The sequence below is a fragment of the Gorilla gorilla genome, chromosome 13, assembly GCF_029281585.2.
Source record: "Gorilla gorilla gorilla isolate KB3781 chromosome 13, NHGRI_mGorGor1-v2.1_pri, whole genome shotgun sequence".
In the NCBI taxonomy this organism is placed as follows: Eukaryota; Metazoa; Chordata; class Mammalia; order Primates; family Hominidae; genus Gorilla; species Gorilla gorilla.
Window position 1 is genome coordinate 124,692,482 of NC_073237.2, and position 27,029 is coordinate 124,719,510.

Genomic DNA, 27,029 nt, shown 5'->3' on the forward strand with positions numbered 1-27,029 from the left:
GAGACTGAGACCATCCTGGCTAACACGGTGCAACACCGTCTCTACTAAAAATACAAAAAAATTAGCTGGGCGTGGTGGTGGGCACCTGTAGTCCCAGCTACTCGGGAGGCTGAGGCAGGAGAACGGTGTGAACCTGGGAAGCCGAGGTTGCAGTGAGCCTAGATCGCACCACTGCACTCCAGCCTGGGCCACAAAGCAAGTCTCAAAAACAAAAACAAAAACAAAAAAACGATTAACATTTCAATCAGTCAATGGGTAGACTTTGAGTCACGCTGATTATCCACCACAATTATGGGCGGAGCTCATTCAATAAACTGAAGACCTTTAAGAGAAAAGACTGAGGTCCCGGCCAGGTGCAGTGGCTCACGCCTGTAATCCCAGCACTTTGGGAGGCTGAGCCAGGCCAACATGGTGGAACCTCATCTCGGATACAAAAAATTAGCCAGGTGTGGTGGCGGGCGCCTGTGACCCCAGCTACTTGGGAAGCTGAGGCAGGAGAATCACTTGAACCTGGGAGGCGGAGGCTGCAGTGAGCAAAGATCGTGCCACTGCACTCCAGCCTGGGCAACAACAGAAAAACAACAAAAATCATCTCATTTTCATCTATGTCTTCCACTATTAAAGAGGTTGAGTGTCATTTCTGGCTTACTAGCCATTTGGATTTCTTCTGATACACATTTCATCTCATTTGCCTAATTTTGTTGTTGTCTTCTTATTGCTTTCTAAAGGCTCTCTGTATACTGTGGATATTAGTCCTTGGTTAATGACACTGCAAATACTTATAATTTTTTTTAATTTTTAATTTTCGTGGGCACATAGTTTATTGGGAATTTTTTTTTTTTTTGAGATGGCAGGGGTCTCATATGTTCCCCAGACTAGAATGCAGTGGCTATTCACAGGCGCCGTCTAGCGCACTACAGCCTTAAACTCCTGGGCTCAAGCAATTCTCCTGCCTCAGCCTTGGGAGTAGCTGGGATTACAAGTGCCCGCCACCACACCTGGTCTGCCAATACTTTCTATCAGTCTGTCATGTTTACTGTCTTTTCCTCCATACAGAAGTTTTTCCTTCTCAGTTGTGTCAGGTCCATTGATCTTTCTGTTACAGCTTGAGTTTTGTGTCACACGTAGAAAAGGTGCCCCTGCTCTCACTTTCTGCACAGCTATCAGGTCCAGCTCATAGCAGTTCTTCTATTTATCCATCCACTGCCCCAGGAGCTGCCTGGGCATTCACTGCCCCGCACCCCTCTCCAGCCCCAAGGTAGAGCTCGGGCCCTGGGAGTCCCAGGACCATCCCGGACTGGGGAGCTGCTTGGTGTCCAGCCCCGGGCTCAAGCTCTTCTCCAGCTCTGCAGCTACATGAGGGGCAGCAGCCCGGATAGCATCCTGGATGTTGGTTAGGTCCCACTGGGTCCTCAGGAGGGCACTGTCTAGCGTGAAGAAGCCGTCGCGCGTGCGCCGCACTTGGGAGCAGACAGCAGTGGTCTTTAGCTCCAGGCCGATTTCATGAACCAACTTCCGCAGCTCTTTCTGCGTCTCATGCATGCACTGCACCTCTGCCAGGGACACACAATGACAGACATGGTGGTGAGAGCACAGCCTCTAGTGTGTGGTTGTGAACCCACACCCCTTGGATACCTCCTAGGTGTGTAACAACCTTAGCAAGACCCCTAAGCTCTCCAGGTTGTGCTATTCAGAGGACCTGCCCTGTGGGTGCCACCTGAAATGTGTTAAGACTTGCAGAACCTCAGGCCCCACCGGGACCTGCTAAGTCAGAATCTGCCCTTTTTTGGCAACAGGGTCTCATTCCATCACCCAGGCTGGAGTGCAGTGGTGTGATAACAGATCACTGCAGCCTTGACCTCCTAGGCTCACATGATCCACCTGCCTCAGCCTCCGGAGTAGCTGGGACGTTCTGAGCCATCACAACTGGCTAATTTTTTATTTTTTGTACAGACAGGGTCTCACCATCTTGCCCAGGCTAGAACCTGCCTTTTACTAAGACTCAGTTTCCCTATCTGTAAAATGGGAGTTATGAGGAGTAAAAGAAATCATTTATAGAAAGATAAATGATTATCTTTAAGATGTTATTAAGATGTTATCTTAATAACAGAGTTCTGTGCTCAAGCAGAGGAGCAGGCATTAACATGACCAACAGAAAAAAGGGGCAGGCGCAGGCAGAGACAAAAGGAACACAGATAAGAGTGGCCCGAGCTGGGTGGGACTGGGGATGTAAGAGTTGTGTCTGATGGAGCCCTCACAGCTTCAAACATGGGCAGCTCTGGAAATAAGCCACTAAATATAACCTTTACTTGGTAAGGTCTGGCTTCCAAGGGTGACTTGGCAAGAGATAGGAGAGCTTTTGTTCTGCGAGCTCTGTCATCAGCCAAGGCCAGGCCAGGGCTGGGAAGGAAGTCAGCGCCTGATGCCTTGGCCCGCAGAGATCAGGGCCGGCGTGTGCTGGCCTCAGCTGAGCCAGACAACAGTGACCTCTGCAAGAGCGTTCCTGAGTGACTCCCAAACCTAGGGGCCCCATCTCACTGCTCCAACTTCCTTGGCCAACCTACCTAAGAGGAATTCCGGAGGTGCAAAGTAGAGGCATCGGATGCCAGTTATCAGCATCGGGGACTTGTTCATGGGCCGGATCAGGCCTCTCACGGCCATCTCATAGGCCTCCTGGGTCTTCAGGTCTAGGTTGGAGTACCTGCAGATCAGGAGGGGGGCTGCAGCTGGGTGGCCCACCTACCCTTTCCCCCACGAGGTGCCTCTCTGGAAGCTCCTCACTTGCTTTGTGTGCCCTGCCACCGTGGCTCCTCCAGCCACCTTTCCTGCCCTCCTTCATCACCAGGTGCCTGGTAGAGTCAGGAAACCCAGGCAAGCTGGCTCCAGAGCCCAAGCTCTTAACTCCTTGGCTGCTCTTGCCCTTGGGCTCTGTGCTCCGATGATGTGGTCCCTGGTTTCCTTGCCATTAGATCATATACTCTCAGCAGGACAGCTTGGTTCTCTTGCTCTTCTTGGCCTCCCGTTGGCCAACCCAAGACCTGGCACACAGAACCATTTCTTAATGCCAAGAAAGAAACAGGTAGCTCCCGTCTGGTTCTGGGCTCTAAAAACAAGATCCATGGAATCTGCCCCAGGTTTGGGGGAGCGTACGGGAGCCAAGGGCACTTACTGCTCTCCCAGTACCTCCCTGAGGGCCCTACTCACATCACCAGGGACTTCTGATGGGAGCCTTGGATAACGGCCAGAATGCGGTCCAGCTTCTCTCTGGTCACGTGGTCTGGAAAAGGCAGGGGGTTGTCAGTGTACAGGTACCTGCTGAGTATTGGTCACAGCAAACTCCTTCCCCCCAGGCCAGCCCCATCCCTGGAACATGGAGAGAGGACGTTTTGGAGGGATCCCCATGGCAGGGTGGTTGGGAGTCCTTTGAGATTCTCATGAAAGCACTGGACCTTCTTCTCAGAAAGATACACATGACTCAGCAGCAAGGGCACTCTATTTTTTTTTTGAGACGGAGTGTCGCTCTGTCACCCAGACTGGAGTGCAGTGGCGCAATCTTGGCTCACTGCAAGCTCCGCCTCCCGGGTTCATGCCATTCTCCTGCCTCAGCCTCTCGAGTAGCTGGGACTACAGGCGCCCACCACCACGCCCGGCTAATTTTTTAAATTTTTAGTAGCAAGGGGGTTTCACCGTGTTAGCCAGGATGGTCTCGATCTCCTGACCTCGTGATCCGCCTGCCTCGGCCTCCCAAAGTGCTGAGATTACAGGTGTGAGCCACTGCACCCGGACTTTTTTTTTTTTTTTTTTTTTGAGACGGAGTCTTGTTCTGTTGCCCAGGCTGGAGTGCAAATGGCACAATCTCAGCTCACTACAAGCTCCGCCTCCTGGAGTCAAGCAATTCTCCTGCCTCAGCCTCCTGAAAAGCTAGGATTAAAGGTACACGCCAAGACACCCGGCTAGTTTTTGTATTTTTAGTCGAGACGGGGTTTCACCATGTTGGCCAGGCTGGTCTCGAACTCCTGACATCAGGCAATCCACCTGCCTTGGCCTCCCAAAGTGCTGGGATTACAGGCGTGAGCCACCGAACCTGGCCTTTTTTTTTTTTTTTTTGAGATGGAATCTCGCTCTGTTGCCCAGGCTGGAGTGCAGTGGTGAGATCTCGGCAAACTGCAACCTTCACCTCCTAGGTTCAAATGATTCTCCTGCCTCAGCCTCCCGAGTAGCTGGGATTATAGGCGTGCACTACCATGCCCGGCTAATTTTTTGTATTATTATTATTATTATTATTATTTTTTTTTGAGACAGAGTCTCGCTTTGTTGCCAGGCTGGAGTGCAGTGGTGCAATCTCAGCTCACTGCAACCTCCGCCTCCCAGGTTCAAGCGATTCTCCTGCCTCAGCCTCCTGAGTAGCTGGGACTACAGGTGCCTGCCACCACGCCCGGCTAATTTTTGTATTTTTACTAGAGACGGGTTTTACCATATCAGCCAGGCTGGTCTCAAACTCCTGACCTTGTGATCCACCCACCTCGACCTCCCAAAGTGCTGGGATTACAGGCATGAGCCACTGCACCCGGCCTCTTTTTAAAATTTAGAACAGTAGCCAGGCGTGGTGACTCACGCCTGTAATCCCAGCACTTTGGGAGGCCGAGGCGGGCAGAATACCTGAGGTCAGGAGTTCCAGACCAGACTGGCCAACAGGGTGAAACCCAATTTCTACTAAAAATACAAAAAATTAGCTGGGTGTGGTGGTTTGCACCTGTAATCTCAGCTACTCCGAAGGCTGAGGCAGGAGAATTGCTTGAACCTGGGAGGTGGAGGTTGCAGTAAGCCGAGATCGCGCCACTGCACTCCAGCCTGGGCGACAGAGCGAGACATCGTTTCAAAAAAAAAAAAAAAGAAAAGAAAAGGAAAGGCTGGGCGCGGTGGCTCATGCCTGTAATCCCAGCACTTTGGGAGGCCAAGGAGGGCGGATCATGAGGTCAGGAGATCCAGACCATCTTGGCTAACATGGTGAAACCCCATCTCCCGTCTCTACTAAAAATACAAAAAAAAAAAAGCCGGGCGTGGTGGCGGGCGCCTGTAGTCCCAGCTACTCGGGAGGCTGAGGCAGGAGAATGGCGTGAACCCGGGAGGTGGTGCTTGCAGCGAGCTGAGATCATGCCACTGCACTCCAGCCTGGGCGACAGAGCGAGACTCCGTCTCAAAAAAAAAAAAAAAAAAAAAAAAAAAGAAAAGGAAAAGGTAAAAGACTGACAAGATGGAGAGAAACTAGTCTTTGGAAGTGACGTTACATTTGAGCCAGGCAAGCAGGGGAGTAGAGGATGCTCCTGGAGCACAGATCCTGTGGCCAAAGCCTCAGCCCAAGCCTAGTGTGTGCAGTGGAACTGAGAAGGGGCCAGCGTGGCCTAGGACGGGGAGAGGACTCAGGGAAAGCAAACGCGGAGGGAGGCAGCAGCAGCCACTTCCGGTTCTCACCATAGGTTGTCTTCTCTACCAGCCTCCCGTCCTCATGGAAGTCATCTGTAGCTTTGCCCAGGAGGCCACGCACTGTGTAATCCTTCAAGGACAGGGAGGTAAAGATCCGTCAGTGACCCCACTCTAAGCCCTAGTAGCCCCTGCCCCAGAAGCTGGGGGTGGGGGGTCCTCAGGTCTCCCTCAGGAAGCTCATGTGCCCAGCCCCTGCCCAGCTGCTCCACAGCCCCATGAGGAAGGGTACCAGCTCTGTCATGTGGTCTTCAGCAGCTCTTGCTCTCTTTGTATTCAAGCTCTCCCGTCACCTGGGGACAGTGACAGGGCCAGTCTCACAGTACTGCTGCCTGGATTCAGCAGGACATGGTACCTGGCTCCCAGTCAGCAGGCTTCCTACAAGACTGCTGGCTGGTTTCCATGGCAACCAGCACTGGCAGCCTCCAAAGGTAGTGACCGCTGACAGCCACCCTGTGGCCACCCCAGGCCTCCATGTTTCTCCTCTCCAACCTAACTTGGCAATTTATCACCCCGAGCCCCTTCTAGCATGCCCTGTAGGCCTCTCTCCAAGCCTCTAAATAGAATGAGATTCCATGGCCCAGATCAGGCCCTTGCTCATCCCTGCTTGTAAAAACTCCCCCTCCTCTGAATCTGTGCAGCTAACCCCATCTGCCACAGATAAGTAATGATTGGCTGGATACAGTGACTCACAGGTATAATCCCAGCACTCTGGGAGACAGAGGCGGGTGGATCGCCGAGTAGCTGGGAGGACAGGCATGTGCCACCAGCCTAGCTAATTTTTTTGTATTTTTAGTAGAGACAGGTTTTCACCATGTTGTCCAGGCTGGTCTTGAACTCCTGGCCTCAAGTGACCCACCCACCTCAGCCTCCCAAAGTGGCAGGAGCCACTGAGCCTGGCCACAATTTTTAAAATTTTTCTAATTTAAAAAAAATTTGTAAATAGAGATGGAGTCTTGCCATGTTGCCCAGACTGGTCTCAAATTCCTGGGCTCAAGCAATCCTCCTGCCTCAGCCTCCCAAAGTACTGGGATTACAGGTATGAGTCACCACACCTGGCCCTCATTCCCATTTTACAGATGAGGAAACTGAGGCACACAGATATTAATTAGGTAATCTACCCAAGGACACACAGCTGTCAGAGTGGTAGAAGCTGGGGTTCAAACTGAAGCCATTTGGCTCCAGAATTTGTGCCCTTAACCACTAAAAACATGGGCCCCATAACGTGGCACCTGCGTACATAGTTTGTGGTATCAGACTCCATAGCCCCGACCCCACCTCTGGATGGTAAGCTCCCTGTGGGTAGGATGCTGACATCTACCTCTCAGTCTTGAGACAGAATAGGGAATGGCATCATGATCAAGCTGTGGTGTTGGAGAGACCTAGGTTCAAATCCCAGCTCTTAAAGCCCTAACAACTACATGACCTAGGTAAGTAACATCTCCTCTCTGAGCCTCAGTTCTCTCATCTGTGAAATGCGGCTAACAACAGATTCCACTTTACAGGGAGGCTGTGAGGCTTCCCTAAAGGAATCCACGTACAGTGCTCAGCACAGAGTAGTCGGCATACACTAACACTGGTAGTTATTATTGTTATTATTATTACAGCCCCTGCACAGCACACGATCATCAAAAAAATGCTTGCTTATGGCTTGGATGTTCCCCCACGGAATCCTCTAAGCTTCAGAATCCTGCTGGTGACCCCCAGGAAAGGACCAAGGGAGAAGCAGGCTGTCCCCAGACCCTCGTACCTTGGTAAGATGAGCATTGTACATATCAGTGAGGAGCCTGCATCCATGTCCCACGCCGAGCACTGAAAAGCAGCCAGCGTCATCTCACACCTGGGACCCCCTTCCCATTCCCCTAAGTATCCCCACCCCTACCCCCACCATCAGAATACTCCCTTTTCTGATGCTGCCAAAGGCAACAAGAAGGCAAAAAGATCTTCTACAGGGGGCAGGTGCGCCCCTCTGGGTATATATCACATGCAGATTGCTGGGCCTTACCCATATGCACTGAATCTGACTCATGGTTGGAGGGGGCCTAGGATCCCTGCCAAGCTCCCCACAGGATTCTGACACCTGAGAGGAAGAGATCCCTGGCCTAGTCACACAAACCTGCACTCAAATCAGGGACAGCTCTGAGTATAATCTTTAGCCTCTTTGAGCGTCAAGTTCCCCATCAGTAAAATGGGGGTAAAAATACTGTCTGAAGGCCAGGCGCAGTGGCTCACGCCTGTAATCCCAGAACTTTGGGAGGCCGAGGCAGGTGGATCACCTGAGGTCAGGAGTTTGAGACCAGCTTGGCCAACATGGTGAAACCCCATCTCTACCAAAAAATACAAAATTAGCCAGGTGTGGTGCTACACTACACTCCAGCTTGGGCAACAGGAGTGAGACTCCGTCTCACAAAAAAAAAAAAAAATTAGCCAGGCGTGGTGGCGGGCACCTGTAATCCCACCTACTCGGGAGGCTGAGGCAGGGAGAATTGCTTGAACCCGGGAGGCAGAGGTTCCAGTGAGCCGAGATTGTGCCATTGCACTCCAGCCTGTGAGACAGAGCAAGACTCTGTCTCAGGAAAAAAAAAAAAATACTGATTCCTGTGGGTGCTGTGCAGTCGGCACAGAGGAAGGGCCCAATAAACGGTGGCCACTGTGGTCACTTCCTGCCTTTCTCCCGGTCTGTTTCTCCCTCTGGCTGAGGGACAGAATAATCCTGCATTCACTCGTGGGGAGACAGAACAGGGAGAGGGGGCATGAGATCATGTCTGCCTGCCTGTGCCTCAGGAAGCAAGACAAGGGGACTGTGACTGTCGCGGCTGGAGGATGTGGGCACCACCTGACCCTGGGGACACAGATGGCTCATGACTAGGGCTTTGTGTGTCCAGACCCAGCCACATGCAGGCCCTGGCCATTAGGTCCAGAGTCACACGCCTGGCTGCCCCATGATGCAATGATGGTTTTCCTTCTCCGGACCAGGGGTGTTCACTGGCCACGGGACCCAGAACAAGCCACTTAAATCCTACTTTCTTCTTCCATAAAATCATATAGTATCTACCTAATAAAGTTGTTGTGGTAAATAAATGTGCATAAAGGGCCTCGAACTATGTCATGTGTGGGAATCACTGAATAAAGGTGGGTGACTGTGGTATTAAACTGTGATTACCTCCATCCCACCTATCCACTCCCCAGCTGATCAGCCTTGGGGCAGGAATCAGGGCAGGAGAGGAGTGATGGGACGTGGGTGCCAGGTAAGAAGTGGGCTGGGCTCCTGGTAGCTTCGGGATCTTTTCTCAAGCCTTATCACTGTACCCCCAGGCTTCTCACATCACCTACCAAGTACTCCAGAAGCCTGGGCATCCAACCGATGTCCCACGCCAACCTTGAGATGGGTGAATGCTGGTCCACATACTGGAAAGAAACAAACAAGGTCCATTTTCTCAACTAAATGCCACCCCAGGATGGCTTTGGGCTGCATGTTGACCTTGTTCTCAGAATGGGCCTCATGGAGCCCAAACTAGCATCAGGACAGACTCTCAGGCTTCCCCATCATGGAATCTGGGACCCTGAACTGTATCCTCAGTGCCCTGGGATCCAAAGGGCAGCCCAAGATGCCTCTTACTCTGCCTATCATCAGTCTCCCAGTGAGAGGCTCTAAGAAGACTGGCGTAACACTGAAGGTCAAGAGTGCGGGGTTCCCTGCCCAGCTCTACTGAAGAAGAGTCCCTGGAGGAAAATGGAGGCTGTGAGCTCCTTAAGGCAGAACCTGGGTGTGTCAACTCACTAGTTGCTCAGGAAAGAACTATTGAAAGAATAAATGCAGGAATGAGCCAGAAGTCTTTACACTTCTACAGATTAAGAGGAATCTACGGGAAGAGTCCAGGGTAGTTAAGGGCCTACTGAATCCAGGCCATGTTACTAAATGTCAACACTGAGCCTCAGTTTTCTCCCTTGTGAAATGAAAATAGGACCCATCTCACAGGACTGTGGTGATATCAATGAGGATTGTACTTGGGGGAAGCTTAACACAATGCCTAGTACAGAGTGGCGACTCAATACATTATACTTCTTATTGTTACCATATAATAGAGTCATTGAATATCACAAGTCCAAGGGGTTTTTGAGGTTTCTGGTCAAACCTCTAGATTCCCTGACACATGCCTTAATCACATCTAGTGATGGGGACACATTACCAGAACCAGTTCCATTGTTGGGCAACTTTATTCAGTAAAAAAAATCACTCTTTCGGCTGCGCGCGGTGGCTCACACCTGTAATCCCAGCACTCTGGGAGGCCAAGGTGGGCGGATCACCTGAGGTCTCCAGACCAGCCTGGCCAACATGGTGAAACCCCATCTCTACTAAAAATACAAAAATTAGCTGGGTGTGGTGGCACACACCTGTAATCCCAGCTACTTGGGAGGCTGAGGCAAGAGAATAGCTTGAACCTGGGAGGTGGAGGTTGCAGTGAACTGAGATCACACCACTGCACTCCAGACTCCAGCCTGGGCAACAGAGCAAGACTCTGTCAAATAAATAAATAAATAAAATTATTCTTTCCCAGAAACCCAAAACCCCCACCTTAGGACTTCTACCTAGGGTCTCATTTCTCACCTGGAGTCCCGGAATAGAAAAAGGGTCAGCAAACTACAGTCCACAAGTCAAATCCTGAAGACTGTTTTTTTTTTTTTTTTGGTGTTTGCTTGTTTTGTTTTGTTTTGTTTTGAGACGGAGTCTCACTTTGTCACCCAGGCTGGAGTGCAGTGGCGCCATCTCAACTCACTGCAACCTCCACCTCCCAGATTCAAGCGATTCTCATGCCTCAGCCTCCCGAGTAGCTAGGATTACAGGCACCTGCCTCCATACCTAGCTATTTTTTTGTATTTTTAGTAGAGACGGAGTTTCACCATGTTGGCCAGGCTGGTCTTGAACTCCTGACCTCAAGTGATCCGCCTGCCTCGGCCTCCCAAAGTGCTGGGATTACATGAATGAGCCACCGCATCTGGCTTGTTTTTTGTGGCCTATGAGTTAAGAATGGTTTTTCCATTTTTCAGTGGTTCAAAATAAATCAAGAGACCAGTTGCAAGGGCTCATGCTTATAATCCCAGCACTTTGAGACGCCGAGGCAGGCAGATCACTTGAGGCCAGGAGTTCAATACTAGCATGGGCAACGTGACAAAACCCCATCTCTACAAAAAATACAAAAATTAGCCAGGCATGGCCGGGCGTGGTGGCTCACACCTGTAATCCCAGCACTCTGGGAGGCCGAGGCGGGTGGATCACGAGGTCAGGAGATCGAGACTATCCTGCCTAACACAGTGAAACCCCGTCTCTACTAAAAATACAAAAAATTAGCTGGGCGTGGTGGCGGGCGCCTGTAGTCCCAGCTACTCGGGAGGCTGAGGCAGGAGAATGGTGTGAACCCAGGAGGAGAAGCTTGCAGTGAGCCGAGATAGTGCCACTGCACTCCAGCCTGGGCAACAGAGCATGACTCCGTCTCAAAAAAAAAAAAAAAAAAATTAGCCAGGCATAGTGGCCTGTGCCTGTAGTCCCAGCTACTCGGGAGGCTTAGGTGGGAAGATTGCTTGAACTCAGGAGGCAGAGGTTTCAGTGAGCCGAGATCTCACCACTGCCCTCCAGCCTGGGTGACAGAGTGAGACCCTGTCTCTAAATAAATAGAATACTACAGTTGTCCCTTGGTATCCAGGGGGATTGGTTCCAGGATCCCTTGCAGATACCAAAATTTGTAGATGTTCAAGTCCCTGATATAAAATGGCATAGTATTTGCATATAACCTAGGCATGTCGTCCCATATACCTTTATTTTTTTTTTTGAGGCAGAGTCTCACTCTTTCACCCAGGCTAGAGTGCAGTGGCACGATCATGGCTCACCACAACCTCTGCCTCCCACGTTCATGCGACTCCTCGTAACTCAGCCTCCTGAGTAGCTGGGATTACAGGTACGTGCTATCATGCCCAGCTAATTTTTACTAGAGACGGGGCTTTGCCATGTCTTGAACTCCTGACCTCAAGTGATCCGCCCACCTTGGCCTCCCAAAGTGCAGGGATTACAGGTGTGAGCCACCACACCTGGCCACTTTTTTTTTTTTTTTTGAGACGGAGTCTCGCTCTGTCGCCCAGGCTGGAGTGCAGTGGCGCGATCTCCGCTCACTGCAAGCTCCGCCTCCTGGGTTCACGCCATTCTCCTGCCTCAGCCTCTGGAGTAGCTGGGACTACAGGCGCCCACCACCACGCCTGGCTAATTTTTTTGTATTTTTAGTAGAGACAGGGTTTCACCGTATTAGCCAGGATGGTCTCGATTTCCTGACCTCGTGATCCGCCCGCCTCGGCCTCTTTATTTTTTTTGGAGACCGTCTCGTTCTGTCACCCAGGCTGGAGTGCACTGGCACAATCTCGGCTCACTGCAGCCTCTGAACTCCTGGACTCAAGTGATTCTCCCACCTCAACCTCCCGAGTAGCTGGAACTATAGGCATGTGCCACCCCACCTGGCTAATTTTTTTTTTTTTTGAGACAGTTTCACTCTTGTTGCCCAGGCTAGAGTGCAATGGCGCAACCTAAGCTCACCGCAACCTCCGACTCCCGGGTTCAAGCAATTCTCCTGCCTCAGCCTCCCGAGAACCTGGGATTATAGGCATGTGCCACCACACCTGTCTAATTTTGTATTTTTAGTAGAGACGAGGTTTCTCCATGTTGGCCAGGCTGGTCTCGAACTCCCGACCTCAGGTGATCTGCTCGCCTCAGCCTCCCAAAGTGCTGGGATTACAGGTGTGAGCCACTGCACCCGGCCTTTTGTATTCTCTTGTAGAAGTAGGGTTTCCCCATGTTGCCCAGGCTGATGTTAAACTCCTAGGCTCAAGTAATCCACCACCTCAGCTTCCCAAAGTGCTGGGATTACAAGCGTGAGCCACCAGGCCTGGCCCTCCCACATATTTTAAATCATCTCTAGATTACCTTTTTTTTTTTTTGAGACGGAGTCTTGCTCTGTTGCCAGGCTGGCGTGCAGTGGCGCAATCTCGGCTCACTGCAACCTCCGCCTCCCGGGTTCAAGTGATTCTCCTGCCTCAGCCTTCCGAGCAACTAGGACTACAGGCGCCTGCCACCACGCCTGGCTAATTTTTGTATTTTTAGTAGAGACGGGGTTTCACCATGTTGGCCAGGATGGTCTCGATCTCTTGACCTCATGATCCACCCTCCTCGGCCTCCCAAAATGCTGGGATTACAGGCGTGAGCCACCACGCCTAGCTAGATTACTTATAATGCCTATGGATCACCTTGAGTGGATTCAACACAGTACTAGGTGCACAGCAAATTCAAGTTTTGCTTTTTGGAACTTTGTGTTTCTTTTTCTTCCCAAATACTGCCAATCTGAAGCTGGATCATGGGATGTGGAACTCATGGACTCAGAGGCAACTGTACTTGGTGACACGTGAAAATTACCTGAAGTTCAAATATGAATATTCATAAAGTTCTATTGGAATACAGCTAGGCTCATTCCTTTAGATACTGTCTATAGCTGTTTGGCACTACATTGGCAGAGTTGAGCAGTTCCAACGGAAATCACATGGCCTGAAAACTAAAACATTCAGTATCTGGCCCTTTCCAAGGAAATCTGCCAATTCCTGGTCTAATACCTCACTCCTCTGTGGACCTTCAAGGGCCTGGCACAGGAATCTGAGCACTGGGACACTGACTCTGCTCAGGGATTTCCTGGGAAGTGACACACAGGATCCTGCTTAAATCTGCCTTACCCAGTGGATGGTTGATGAAAGAGGGTACGCTGGTGGCTGTGAGGGTCAGCTCCTTCTCTTCGCTGCCTTCCATGGGGCCCAGCAAGAAGCGAACACGCTGTTTAGGAGCGGGAGGCTTCCTGGCATTGAGACCTGAACACACAGAGATAATATATACACACATACATACAAATATATGTACATATAAAATATTTTTTAAGAGACGGGGCCTCGTTCTGTCGCCCAGGCTGAAGTGCAATGGCGCCATCATAGCTCACTGTAACGTCAAACTCTTGGGCTCAAGCGATCCTCCTGCCTCAGCCTCCAGAGTAGCTGGGATTACAGGCGTGCACCACGATGCCTGGCCAGGAATATCTTGTTCTGTCCAAACACTTGGGGGATTAGACAACAGGGAAGTATGATGTAGAAGACAAAGCAGAAGCCCATGGTGCAGAGGGCAGAATAGCAGTAGTTAAGAAACAGGCGGATTCAAATAGACTCTACAACGTAGTAACCGTGTGACAAGGAACAATACTGAGTCAGTTTCCCCCTCGGAAAACAGAGGAAAGTGAGGAGTAAGAAAGCACAGAGAACAGGCGTTTGGGAAAGCGCTCTGCCCAGGTGAATAGGTCACGTGATTTTGTTTTGGGGTAAAGACCAGAAGCGGAGATGGACTTCCAAGAGAACGAGAGCGGGAACGTGGGTCTGGTTTGAGGCACTCACCCTTCAGAAGTTGTAGCTCCACTGTATCCCGCAGGTGCTTCCATTTTAGCCCCGGGGGCTTATAGACCGCGAAAAGCCCATGCAGCCGCGACAAGCCAGCAGACCCCATATTTGAAGATCCCAGCACCCGCTGGACCTGGACGGAAGTACCACAAGGCCCCGCCCCCAAATGTGGTCCTTACCATGGGCGCCGCCATGTTCCACAGCCGGAAGAGGTTCGCATTTTATAGTCTTCGGGGAAAACCGGCTGTGGAGAAGGAAGTAGGGCCCGGCGCTGAGTGAGCGTGGTTGCGTGTCCTTTGCAGACACTTTCTGGGGCGAGATGACATGGAGAGAGTCTTGGATCGGTGGACGTAGACGGTAGACAGTTCGCGTGCGTTTCCTTCGCCTACTTGGCCTACACGCCTTCTGCCCGTGAAGCGATGTTTCCCCTCGAAAGGCCGTAGCTACGCCGTCAGAATCGGTTTTCCAGTGAGTTTTGACCGCTCCGACGCTCCGTCGCCTGACAGAATCGCGGCGTTCTCCGTACCCGCCCATCCTGCGCGGACGCCCGCTGCCATGGCGACTCTGCTGCGCCCTGTCTTCCGTCGGCTCTGCGGGCTCCCGGGCCTACAGCGGCCTGCGGCAGGCAAGTGGCGCCGGGTTCTGGGCGCAGGCGGGAAGGAGCCTGAGGGCGCCCGGCTCCTCTGACCTCGGCCTTTTTCTTGCCCCGCAGAAATGCCCCTCCGGGCTAGGAGCGACGGCGCCGGCCCGCTATACTCGCACCACATCCCCACCTCCCCGCTGCAGAAAGCGCTGTTGGCCGCCGGCTCCGCGGCGATGGCGCTCTATAACCCCTACCGCCACGGTAAGGCCGCCCGCGCCTCGCCCCCGTGGGGGCGGCTTGGAGCCGTTTCCTGTGGGTAACTGGAACATAGCCTAGGTCGGGGTACCCAAACCTGGTTGCAGCTCGTAACCACTCGGAACGTTTATGAAAATGCAGATTCCTGGATCCCACCTAAATGCACTGAATCTGAATCTGAATCTGCAGTGGAGGGAGAAATGGGCGTGAAACCGAAAGTCTGTCTTTAAACTACTTGGGAGAATCTGTCATGCAGCCATATTGAGAACATGTAGACTAAATAGATGATTCATAAGTACCGATCAGTTTATAATATCCTACTAGAAAGTCAACTCCGAGGTCGAGGACCATGTCTGCCTCGTTCCACTGCATCTGCAGCCTTCTGGATAGTGCCTGGCACATAGTAAATGCTCAATAAATGTTTGCTGGATGTGTGACTAGAACATTCTAGGGTTCTACAGTGTTTTTCTTATGCCTCCTAGATTTTTGAGTTCTGGGAAGTACTGTTATTCCTACTAACAAAAACAGGCTAGGCACTATTATAGTGGCTCACGCCTATAATCCCTATCGGGGGGCCGAAGCAGGCAGATGGCTTGAGCTGAGGAGTTTGAAACCAGCCTGGGCAACACGGCGAATCCCCATCTCTACAAAACAAAAATACAAGAATTAATTGGGGCTGGTTGCATGCGGCTGTATTCCCAGGCTGAGGTGGGAGGACCATTTGAGCCGGGGAGTTCGAGACTGCAGTGAGCTGTGATTGCGCCATTGCACTCCAGCCTGGGCGACAGAGCGAGACCCTGTCTTAAACAAAAAATACACTATCTCCATGTCCCCAGTGGTTTTTTGTTTGTTTTGTTTTGAGACACAGTATTGCTCTGTGGCCCACGCTGGAGTGCAGTGGCGCAATCTCAGCTCTATGCAACTTCCACCTCCCAGATTCAAGCGATTCTCGTGCCTCAGCCTCCTGAGTAGCTGGGATTACAGGCCTGTGCGGCCTGGCTTATTGTTGTATTTTTAGTAGAGACGGGATTTTGCTATGTTGCCCAGGCTGGTCTCAAACTCCTGACTTCAGGTGATCCTCCCACCTCGGCCTCCCAAAGTGTTGGGATTACAGGCATGAGCCACCACGCCCGGCCAAGACCAGCGAATTTTTAAATTTTTTTGTAGAGACGGCGTCTTGCCACGTTGCCCAGGCTGCTCTGGAACTCTTGGCCTCAAGTGATCCTCCTGCCTCAGCCCCCCAGTGTTGGGATTACAGGTGTCAGCCGCTACACTTGGCCACTAAGTGTTATATATGTATGATTTTCATGGTTTCTCACATTAACCAGCTAAGAAAGGTGTTGTCTGCACTTCACAAATTAAGACACTGAGGCTGAAAAATGTGAAGCAGGCCAGGCATGGTGGCTCACACCTGTAATCCCAGCAATTTGGGAATCCAAGGTGGGAGGATCACTTGGGGCTAAAGTTCAAGACCAGCCTGGGCAACATAGCAAGCCCTCATCTCTACAGAAAATTTAAAAAACTAGCTGCATGCCTGTAGTCCTAGCAGTGAGCTATGATTACACCACTTCACTCCAGCCTGGGCAACAGAGCAAGACCCTGTCTCAAAAAAACAAAACAAAACAGAAATGTAAAGCAATTTGTACTAGGTCACCTAGATAGTGAACACACCTGGACTGTAGCCCAGCATCTCTGATGCCTAAGCCTCTACCAATCAATGGAGACATGATATTGTATTGTGAGAAGTGATTTATAAAATCTTTAGAACATTGTGCTAACCAGAGCTGTCCCGCCCCAGTAGATTAAGAATAAGAACTATAGATATGTATACTGATCCCTTGTTGTGTGCTGGGTAATTTGCTAAGTGTTTAACCTGAATCCTTATAACAAAGAGCTAGACATCATCCCTAATTTATCCTGTAGGAAACAAAGGCTCAGACCAGGTCAGGTAACTTACCTAAGATGACATCCCCCATTTGTGCCCGTTTCTGTCCTTTCAGACATGGTCGCAGTTCTAGGGGAGACCACAGGACACCGCACCCTGAAGGTCCTCAGGGACCAGATGAGGAGGGATCCAGAGGGTGCCCAGATCCTGCAGTAGGTCCCAGCTCTGCCTGGGGGTCTGGGGGTATTCTCTAGGTATTCTGACCTCTCTAGAATCACATTGTGTTTGTTCTGTTCCGCTAGGGAGCTATTGATACCCTGGCTACATATGGTTGCACAGGCTGGGCACTGCCCAATTCCAGGGGTGTCATTCACATACATGTGTATACACTGTGATGACTTCCGAGTTGTGCAGTGTGATGGCCTTGGCCCAGTTTCAGCCACAGGGCTCTGTGCCTTCATTAAGTTCCCATAACATGTGCTGGCTTTACCCCTCCCTTGCAGTACCTTTTGCAAGTACTCTGGTCACATTCGAGGACTGTCTTCCTGCCGAGATTGTACCCCTGCCCATGTCCTTGGTTTGGGGTAGTATCCTAAGTCCCTGACACTAGCCTGGCCAGTTGTAGGTGCTCCATTAAGGCTTGTGGTGGCCACATTGCTCCTCTGTACATTCTCCCGCCCCTCAGCTCGCTGTAGTTGGATCGTTCACCTACCTTTGCCCACACCCTCCCAATGCCCAAGTCTTGCCTTTCAGGGAGCGTCCCCGGATTTCGACGTCCACCCTCGACCTGGGCAAGCTCCAGAGCCTGCCGGAAGGCTCCCTGGGTCGCGAGTATCTCCGTTTCCTGGATGTGAACGTGAGTTTTCAGCTCCTGTGTATCTGGCAGTCACCAGACAGGACAGAGGAATAGCACAGGCATGACACCCTGAGGAAAGAGGAGCCCTGAGCTGCCACCATCGGCAGGAGTGCTCTTCAGGCTCATGCCAAGGCTTTGTCATTTTCTATGGGATAGGCAAATGGGTGGGAACATGCCTGCAATTGATAATACTGGCCAGTGTTCATTAACCTCCCACTGCATGCCTGATGCCAGCCTCATCCGTGATGTTGCTGAATCCCTCCACAACTCTGTCAAGTATGTTCTATTATTATCCTCTTTTAGTAGATAAGGAAACAGAGGCTCAGAGCAGTGAAGCAAACTTGCTAATTCCACATAACTGGTATTAATGGAGATAGTAATCAACCCCAGATCATGCTCTTCACTGCTGTACTGTGTCCCTTTATTCCAGGGACGTTGCTTTCCCTACGGTATGGCAGGTGTGGCACTCTCCAGCCCCTCCAGCCCCAGGCAGGGAGGACAAGGAGAGGGGGGAAGGGGGTGTCCCGACTATTGGCAAACTCATTCACTAATTCACTAACTGAGGCTCTGCTATGTGCCATCCTTTTTTTTTTTTTTTTTTTTTTGAGTCGCTCTGTCGCCCAGGCTAGAGTGCAGTGGCGCGATCTCTGCTCACTGCAAGCTCCGCCTCCCGGGTTCACGCCATTCTCCTGCCTCAGCCTCCCGAGTAGCTGGGACTACAGGCGCCCGCCACGATGCCCGGCTAATTTTTTGTATTTTTTAGTAGAGACGGGGTTTCACCGTGCTAGCCAGGATGGTCTCGATCTCCTGACCACGTGATCCGCCCGCATCAGCCTCCCAAAGTGCTGGGATTACAGGCGTGAGCCACGGCGCCCGGCCCATCCTTTTTGTTTTGTTTTGTTTTGAGACAGGGTCCCGCTCTGCCACCCAGGCTGGAGTGCAGTGGCGCCGTCTCGGCTCACTGCAACTCAGCTTCCTGGGTTCAAGCGATTCTCCTGCCTCAACCCCCCACGTAGCTGGGACTACAGGTGCACACCACAACGCTCGGCTAATTTTTGTACTTTTAGTAGAGAGGGGTTTTACCATATTAACCAGGCTGGTCTTGAACTCCTGACCTCAAGTGGTCCACCTGCCTCAGCCTCCCAAAATGCTGGGACTACAGGTGTGAGCCACCATGCCCAGCCCAACCATTGTTTTGTGTACTGGGGATATAATGGTGAACTAGACAGCCAAGTTCCCTGCCCTCATTTCTATTCTACTTCGAAAGGTAGACAATAAAATAGTTTTAAAAAATTTTCAGGGAGGGCACAGTGGCTCACATCTGTAATCCCAGCACTTTGGGAGGCTGGCGGGAGTATCATCTAAGGTCAGGAGTTTGAGACTAGTCTGACCAACATGGTGGAAACCTGTCTCTACTAAAAATACAAAAATTAGCTAGGTGTGATGGTGTGCACCTGTAATCCCAGCTACTCAGGAGGCTGAGGCAGGAGAATTGATTGAACCCGGGAGGCACAGGTTGCAGTGAGCTGAGATCGCACCACTGCACTCCAGCCTGGGCGACAGAGTGAGACTCTGTCTCCAACAAAACAAAACAAAAAAATTCATATAAAAATACAGGTAAAATGTTTCAAGTAATTAGAATATTCTGGCACTGGTCCGTGCATGTTGGCTCATGCCTGTAATCCTAATACATTGGGGGACTGAAGTGGGCGGATCACTTGAGCCCAGGAGTTTGAGACCAGCCTGGACAACATGGTGAAACCCTGTCCTGCAAAAAATGCAAAAATTAGCCAAGTGTGGTGGTGTATACCCATAGTCCCAGCTACCTGGGAGGGAGTTTGAGGTAGGAGGATCAGTTGAGCCCAGGAGGTCGAGGGCGGTAAGCCGTAATCACGCCACTACACTCCAGCTTGGACAACAGAACAAGACTCTGTCTCAAAAATAAAAAAATGTATACCAGCACTATTGTCAGCAGTTGGGATACAGTGGACAAAACCAGCAAAAAGCCTGCCTTTGTGGAACTTACATTCTAGCAGCTATGAAGAGAACAAGTTAGTGTGATAGAAGACAGCTTTGGTATTGGGAAGGGTACAGCCACTTCTGACTGGGTGGTCAGGGCCGGCTCCTCTGAGGAGACTTGGAAGGTAAGGAGGAGCCAACCCTGTGGAGAGCTGAGGAGGAGTATTCTGAGTAGAGGGAATGGCAAGGGCAAAGGCCCCTTGTGTTTAGGAAAAGGAAGGTTGACCAGTGTGGCCGCAGAGGAGAGAGTGGCAGGGAGACAGTGAGTGGGCTGGAAGGGGAGCCAGGGCTGTGCTCCTGGTAGGCCACCAGAAGGAGGAGTCTGTATTTTGTAATAGGAGCAGTAGGAAACTTGTGGAAGGTTTTGAGCAGGATAGTAAAGTGACCTGATTTGTAAAGGACCTTAGGATCCAGTTGGCCCATCTTCCCTGTCCCTGTCCCATCTTCCCTCCCTCCTGCAACACAGACACATCCCATCAAGGCACCCCTGCCAAATGGCGAGCCAGCCTGGCTGATGGAGGTGAGGGGTCTCCAAAGGTTGCCCTAGAACAGTTTCTCAAGCCTGGCAGTGTTAATGTTTAGGTTGGATCACTCTTTGTTGTGGGGGCGGTCCTGAGCCTGGTAGGATGTTTAGTGGCATCCCTGGCTTCTACCCACTGGATGCCAGGAGCACACCCCCGTCAAGTTGTGACAACCACAGATGTCTCCAGAGATTACAGATGTTCCCTTGTGGGCAGTTGAGAACCACTGCTCTGAATGGTTATTGTCCCCGAGACGATGTTCTGTTCCTCACAGTCTCCTCCTGCACAGCTACCTTGACGGGGCGATCACCTGCCCTATTTTAAACCATCTCTCTCAGATTTCACCAGGATGCAAGTCATTTCATCAGTGGGAAACTCACCAGGGTGACCTGCCTCAAGTGCTACACAGGGAGGGACAGTCTGAATTTTCCCCAGTCTTTAGCCCTGTTGCTGTGGAGGGGAGGGGGTAGCAGGGACAGGACTGCTAGGACACCTTGCTCAGCCACAGCCCCACTTGTAACCACGCTGGCGATTGTGACACTTGTAGAGCAAGGAAATCAGCAGCTCATGGAATGTGAAGGAGCACCTTTGTCCCCAGAGAGATTTAGATAAAGGTTCAAGGTGAGGCCACCCTCCCCTCCCTGAGGCTGATTTTGGTGAGAGGTGTGGTCATCTTGTAGTATCAAGACTACAGGCATGGGCTTGAGAATTAGGAGGAGCCTGAGTGAGAATCCTGGCTCTCTTCCCAGCTTTACAAGCCTGGACAAATCCTTTGACCTCGCTGAGTCTCAGGTTCCTCATCAGAAGTAAGAGGACCTCCCATACATCTTCCAGGGCACTTATCAGCCTTGGTAATGGATATTAAGGCCACTGGCTTTGGAATCCAGCAGACTTTGTTTCAAATGCTGACTCGGCCACTTTACTAGCTGTGTGATCTTGGGCAAATTACTTTATCTCTCTGAGCCTTGTTTTCCTTATTTTTATTTATTTTTTTGAGTCTCGCTCTGTCACGCAGGCTGGAGGGCAGTGGCACAATCTTGGCTCACTGCAACCTCCACCTCCTGGCAATTCTCCTGCCTCAGCCTCCTGAGTAGCTGGGACTACAGGCGCACACCACCATGCCTGGCTAATTTTTGTATTTTTAGTATAGGCGGGATTTCGTCATATTGGCCAGGCTGGTCTCAAACTCCTGACCTCAAGGGATCCGCTGGCCTTGGCCTCCCAAAGTGTTGGGATTACAGGCATGAGCCACCACGCCCGGCCCTTGTTTTCCTTATCTGTATCTGCAGTAATAACAGTATTTACCTCCAAGATTGCAAGGATGAAAGGATAATATATGTAAAAGACACCCTAGGTGCCGGCACCTGGTGGATACTCTATGATCACCTTCAGCTTCACACAACAGGCTAAGGCCATTCTTTGGGAACAGGAAGACCAGGCTGTTCCCACTGTGTATGGGTGCTGCTGAGTACTCAGAGGCAGTGGCAGTTAAGAGGAGAAGAGTTCTGGGATCAGAAAAGTGCCCAGGACTGGCCTTTTATTCATATGTTCAAGAGGTGTTCATTCATCCAGGCCCTGGATCAGGCTACTGGAGGTAAAAGAATAAGTGAAACAGAGCCAGTCCTGCCCTTGTGTAGCAGACAGGCTGTCTGGATACTGTCCATAAAAATAAAATGTGAGTGGCTGGGCACGGTGGCTCACAACTGTAATCCCAGCTCTCTGGGAGGCCCAGGCGGGTGTATCATGAAGTCAGGAGTTTGAGACCAGCCTGACCAACATGGTGAAACCCTGTCTCTACTAAAAAAAAAAAAAAAAATTAGCTGGGTGTAGTGGCACGTGCCTGTAATCCTAGCTACTCAGGAAGCTGAGGCAGAAGAATTGCTTGAATCCGGGAGGAGGAGATTGCAGTAAGCCGAGATTGCACCACAGCACTCCAACCTGGGTGACAGAGCAAGACTCCATCTCAAAAAAAATAAAAATAAATAAATAAATAAAATGTGAGCATGTAGGTAATTTTTAATTTTCTGCCAGCTACTTTAATAGCAAAAAGAAATTAATTTTTTTGCTATTAAAATTAAGGTGGAATTTTTTTGTTTGTTTTTTTGAGATAGAGTCTCACTCTGTTGCCCAGGCTGGAGTGCAATGGTGCCATCTCAGCTCACTGCAACCTCTGCCTTCTGGGATCAAGCAATTCTCTTGTCTCAGCCTCCCAAGTAGCTGGGATTACAGGCACGCGCCACCATGCCTGGCTAATTTTTGACCATATTGGTCAGGCTGGCCTTGAACTCCTCAGGTGATCCGCCCGCCTCAGCCTCCCAAAGTGCTGGGATTGTAACCATGAGTCACCATGCCTGGCTAGAATTGATTTTAAATATGTATCTTGTTTAGCCCAATATATCCAAAGTATTATTTCAACAAGTAATCAATGTTTTTTGTTTTTTTTTTTTTTTGAGACAAAGTCTCACTCTGTCGCCCAGGCTGGAGTGCAGTGGTGCGATCTCGGCTCGCTGCAAGCTCCGCCTCCCGGGCTTACGCCATTCTCCTGCCTCAGCCTCCCGAGTAGCTGGGACTACAGGCGCCCGCCACCACGCCCGGAGAATTTTTTGTATTTTTAGTAGAGACGGAGTTTCACCGTGTTAGCCAGGATGGTCTTGATCTCCTGACCTCATGATCCACCTGCCTCAGCCTCCCAAAGTGCTGGGATTACAGGCGTGAGCCACCGCGCCTGGCCAGTATTTTTAAATCATTGAGAGTTTTACATTTTTTTCATACTAAGAATTTGAAGTCTCGTGTGTATTTTATATGTTCAGCACATCTCGCTTGGACACCTTTCTTGGCCACATGTGGCAAGCGGCTGCCATACTGGACAGTGCAGGTCTAGGAGACATTAATACATCCACTAAACATCAAGGTACAGTTATTTTGAGTGCCACTAAGAGGTGAATGATGCTTCCAGAGACCATAACATGAACCCACTTGGTCTGTAGGTTAGGGGTGGCCTCTCTGTGGTGGGGGGAAGGGATGGGGGACAGGGGACACTTAACCCAGGTCATGAAGGATAAGTAGGAGTTACCACAGTGAAGATGGGGGTAGTGGGAGAGAGCACCCCAAGCTGGGAGCAGGTTGTGCTAGGATCAGGGTCTTTGGGGCTTCATTATTTATTTTTAGAGACAATGTCTTGCTTGAGTGCAGTGGTATAGTCATAGCTCCCTATAACCTCAAACTCCTGGGCTCAAGCATCCTCCTGTCCCAGCTTCCTGAGTAGCTGGGACTATAGGCACACACCACCACACCTGACTAATTTTTGTATTTTGTTTGTTCTGGGTTTTTTTTTTCTTTGAGACAGAGTCTCTGTCACCCAGGCAGGAGTGCAGTGGTGCAATCTCGGCTCACTGCAACCTCCGCCTCCTGGGTTCAAGTGATTCTCCTGTCTCAGCCTCCCGAGTAGCTGGGACTACAGGTGTGCACCACCACACCCGGCTAATTTTTGTATTTTTTAGTAGAGACAGGGTTTCACCGTATTGGTCAGGCTGGTGTTGAACTCCTGATCTCAGGTGATCCGCCCACCTTAGCCTCCCAAAGTGCTGGGATTTACAGGCATGATCCTCGGCCCCCGGCCAGTCGCCAGAGTTTTCTAGTAGGTATGAGTTAGGTGAGAGTTGTGACGGTATCAGAGACAGACTGGCAAATCGGGCCCTGGGAACCATCAGGAAGGGTTCTAGGGGAGGCTCATGGTTGTCAGAGGGTCTCCCCAGACACCCGAGCACCCACCCGCTTCGTGGATGATGAGGAGCTAGCATATGTGATTCAGCGGTACCGGGAGGTGCACGACATGCTTCACACCCTGCTGGGGATGCCCACCAACATCCTGGGTGAGTGCCCCCAACCCTGATGGCCTGTCTCCCTGGGGTGGCTTCAGGGCCAGGGCAGGGCTTGCCTATCTCCACCACCCTCTGCATCACCTGGCTTGGTGCCTCAATTTCTGCTTTACCTGAACATCTTAGTAGCATCTTTGCCACATGTCCCCCTTCTCCCTCCCACTGCCCCTCAGGGCTCCTGCACTAATGGAGCAGCAGAGTCCATCTTCAAGGCTCCTGGTGTCTTTTTAGGCTTTAGCTGCCTCCCTGCTCTGAAACCTCAGTAGCTCCCTAAGGCCTGCAGGAACCATCCTGGAGTGTTTAGCCTGGCTTATGGGGTCATGGGGTCCTCTGCGCCCTGACCCCAGGCTTCCTTTCCATCCCCTACTCCCTTCTGTTCACTCTTGGGCTCTCTCCTGTACTCCAAGCCAAGTGCCTCAGGGCCCAGCACAGGCCAGGACTGGGCACAGCTGACCCCGTAGAGATTAGGGAGGAACAGTTGCCTCTCTTTACCCTGCTGTGAGCACCACTGGCCTTTCCTTCAGATAGACTGTTCACCTCCCAACCCATCCCTCACCCACAGGGGAGATCGTGGTGAAATGGTTTGAGGCTGTCCAGACTGGCCTGCCCATGTGCATCCTGGGTGCATTCTTTGGACCGATCCGACTTGGTGCTCAGTAAGTTTTCAAGTGGTAGCTGGGTCGGGGTTGAGGGTGGTATCAGGACAGAACTCAGAGGGACCAGGGCTCTTAGAAGTAGGAAGAGCACACGGGCCCCTGCGCAGCCCGTTCCAGTTCTCCAGGAAGTAAGGGTAGAAAGAATGGAGCAGAGATGTGAAACTGGCCTGGGGCAAGGGTCTTCAAGTGAGCAAATAAAGCCTGTACATTTCACAGGACTCTGGGGTCTCTTGGGCCAGGCCTAAGTGCATGGTCAGAATGACGAGCGTCAGTGGGAAGGCAGGTTGGTGTTAGATTCTGGAGTGAGGGAGCCATGATTTTAATCTGAGCTTCGACATGTTCAAGATGTGTGGCTTTGGGCTTGAGATTCCACCTCACTGAGCTCTGTTGCCTCATCTAAAAAGCAGGGATAATAACTACCTCCTTCCGAGGTCTTTGTGAGGATGAACTGAGAAAAGCACAAGTGCTGAGCAGTCGAGTGCCTGGCCCCCACGGACTTGATGTTTTCTTTTTCCTCTGCTGCCCCACAGGAGCCTGCAAGTGCTGGTCTCGGAGTTGATCCCATGGGCCGTTCAGAACGGGCGCAGAGCCCCATGTGTCCTCAACCTGTACTATGAGCGGCGCTGGGAGCAGTCCCTGAGGGCTCTGCGGGAGGAGCTGGGCATTACAGCACCACCCATGCACGTCCAGGGCTTGGCCTGAGCTCCTGAGCCAGCGGGGCCTGGCCTACCTCCCCCATCTCCTGCTTCCCTTGGAGGCAGAGGGCTCCCTTGACTACCTTTGTTCCTCTTCTTTGAACACTGACCCTTGGACAACATTTATCGTAATTTGTCATAACCACTGCTGAGTGGCCTTGAGGACAAACCCCGCAGGGAGCAAGCAGTACAGTGGCACTCCCAGGGGGACCAGCAGCTGCCCAAGGAGAACCATGCATGAACAGTATCGGTCGTCTGGGCTCATGCTGGGATGTCGCAGTGCTCCTGTTGCAACTCCTCCCAGCCAGCCAGGTTTGCTGGGGGCCAGGCTGGGTGTCCTCACAGGAGTGAGGGCTACACCCAATTCCAAAAGCCTGAGAAGAGAGAAGCGGAGGGGGAGGCGAGTGTGTGAATAAAGGCTCCCATCAGGTCAAGTGTCTGCTTGTCCTCCTTTCCCCCAGGGATGCCCCTGACTTTGGCACTCTTGCGCCTTCCAAGCACCCTAGTGCTTGGAAGTAGAAGTTTCCCTCCCAGCCTGGGCTCTAGCTGCTTGTCCCCTCTCCTCTGGCCAAAGTTGGGTGGACATGGATTCAAATTCCCAGCTCCTCCCTGTTTTTTTTTTTTTTGTTTTTTTGTTTTTTGTTTTTTTTTTTTGAGATGGAGTCTCGCTCTGTCACCAGGCTGGAGTGCAATGGCGAGATCTCGGCTCATTGCAACCTCCACCTCCCAGGTTCAAATGATTCTCCTGCTTCAGCCTCCCGAATAGCTGGGACTACAAGTGCGTGCCACCACACTCAGCTAATTTTTGTATTTTTAGAGACGGGGTTTCACCATGTTGGCCAGGATGGTCTCGATCTCTTGACCTCGTGGTCCGCCCATCTCGGCCTCCCAAAGTGCTGGGATTATAGGCATGAGCCACCGCGCCCAGCCAACTCCTCCCTGTTTTCCAGCAGAGGACTTAGGGCAAGTCCCTTCCCCTCTCTGAGTCCCCATTTCATCATCAGGAAAAGTGGAATCCTAAGGCACTCACCCCCTAGGACTATTGTGGGTATTTCTGAGGGGACATTCAGAAGGCAGACTTCAGAAAAAGGGCCCAAGGAGCAGGAGGTGGGGTTTTTTGTTGTTGTTGTTGTTTGAGACAAGCTCTTGCCCCGTCATGTAGGCTGGAGTGCGTGACATAATCTTGGCTCACTGCACCCTCAACTTCCTGGGCCCAAGCAGTCTTCATCTCAACCTCCCCAGTAGCTGAGGCCACAGGTACACACCACCATGCCCAACTAATTTTTTTTTAATTTATATTTATTTATTTTTGAGACAGGGTCTCACTCTTTTTGCCCAGGCTGGAGTGCAGTGGCACGATCTCGGCTCACTGCAACCTCTGCGTCCCAAGTTCAAGCAAGTCTCCCATCTCAGCCTCCCCAGGAGCTGGGACTACAGGTGCATGCCATCATGCCCAGCTAATTTTTGTATTTTTTGGTAGAGATGAAGTTTCACCATGTTGGCCAGGCTGGTCTTGAACACCTGACCTCAGGCAATCCAGTCACCTCGGCCTCCCGAAGTGCTGGGATTACAGGCGTGAGCCACCACGACTGGCCGCCAAACTAATTTTAATTTTTTGTAGAGATGAGGTCTCTATGTTGCACAGGCTGCTTGAACTCCTGGGCTCAAGTGATCCTCCCACCCTTGGCCTTCCAAATAATCCAGATGTGAACCACCGTTTCCAGCCAATCA

General features: G+C 51.3%; 2 protein-coding genes across 8 annotated transcripts; one reads left to right on the forward strand and one right to left on the reverse strand.

The window, feature by feature from the left end:
- Window positions 1-776: 776 nt before the first annotated feature.
- On the reverse strand, window positions 777-14,484 carry TRUB2 (TruB pseudouridine synthase family member 2). 3 transcript variants are annotated; one of them, XM_019033300.4, is made up of 8 exons: window positions 14,130-14,484; window positions 13,246-13,377; window positions 8,815-8,889; window positions 7,232-7,293; window positions 5,473-5,554; window positions 3,205-3,277; window positions 2,565-2,701; window positions 777-1,553 (listed from the first exon to the last, which is right to left on the reverse strand). In XM_019033300.4, the coding sequence occupies exons 1-8, from the start codon at window positions 14,482-14,484 to the stop codon at window positions 1,228-1,230; spliced, it is 1,242 nt and encodes a 413-aa protein (XP_018888845.3). In that variant the 3' UTR covers window positions 777-1,227. The 3 variants fall into 3 exon arrangements, with proteins under 3 accessions (XP_018888845.3, XP_004048729.3, XP_018888846.1); XM_004048681.4 differs by lacking the exon at window positions 14,130-14,484 and adding an exon at window positions 13,948-14,089; XM_019033301.4 differs by lacking the exons at window positions 777-1,553; window positions 2,565-2,701 and adding an exon at window positions 2,708-3,038.
- On the forward strand, window positions 14,450-25,732 carry COQ4 (coenzyme Q4). 5 transcript variants are annotated; one of them, XM_004048680.5, is made up of 7 exons: window positions 14,450-14,575; window positions 14,663-14,794; window positions 16,789-16,885; window positions 17,427-17,529; window positions 23,812-23,941; window positions 24,510-24,603; window positions 25,134-25,732. In XM_004048680.5, exons 1-7 carry the CDS (start codon window positions 14,506-14,508, stop codon window positions 25,303-25,305), a joined length of 798 nt encoding a protein of 265 aa, XP_004048728.1. In that variant the 5' UTR covers window positions 14,450-14,505; the 3' UTR covers window positions 25,306-25,732. The 5 variants fall into 5 exon arrangements, 4 of the variants coding, with proteins under 4 accessions (XP_004048728.1, XP_055207226.1, XP_018888847.1 ...); XR_008668577.2 differs by lacking the exons at window positions 16,789-16,885; window positions 24,510-24,603; window positions 25,134-25,732 and adding an exon at window positions 22,880-22,980 and having other exon boundaries at window positions 23,812-23,942; XM_055351251.2 differs by lacking the exons at window positions 16,789-16,885; window positions 23,812-23,941; window positions 25,134-25,732.
- Window positions 25,733-27,029: the final 1,297 nt, after the last annotated feature.

Excerpts from the sequence above, each read along its gene's own strand:
- TRUB2 (XM_019033300.4), bottom strand. The coding sequence starts at position 14,484 with ATGGGCGGGTACGGAGAACGCCGCGATTCTGTCAGGCGACGGAGCGTC. Across the intron at positions 2,702-3,204 it reads CATCAGAAGTCCCTGGTGAT|GTACTCCAACCTAGACCTGA; the intron begins GTGAGTAGGGCC and ends CCTGATCTGCAG. Across the intron at positions 1,554-2,564 it reads ACCTCCGGAATTCCTCTTAG|AGGTGCAGTGCATGCATGAG; the intron begins GTAGGTTGGCCA and ends TGTCCCTGGCAG.
- COQ4 (XM_004048680.5), top strand. The coding sequence starts at position 14,506 with ATGGCGACTCTGCTGCGCCCTGTCTTCCGTCGGCTCTGCGGGCTCCCG. Across the intron at positions 16,886-17,426 it reads GAGGGTGCCCAGATCCTGCA|GGAGCGTCCCCGGATTTCGA; the intron begins GTAGGTCCCAGC and ends CTTGCCTTTCAG. Across the intron at positions 23,942-24,509 it reads GATGCCCACCAACATCCTGG|GGGAGATCGTGGTGAAATGG; the intron begins GTGAGTGCCCCC and ends CCTCACCCACAG.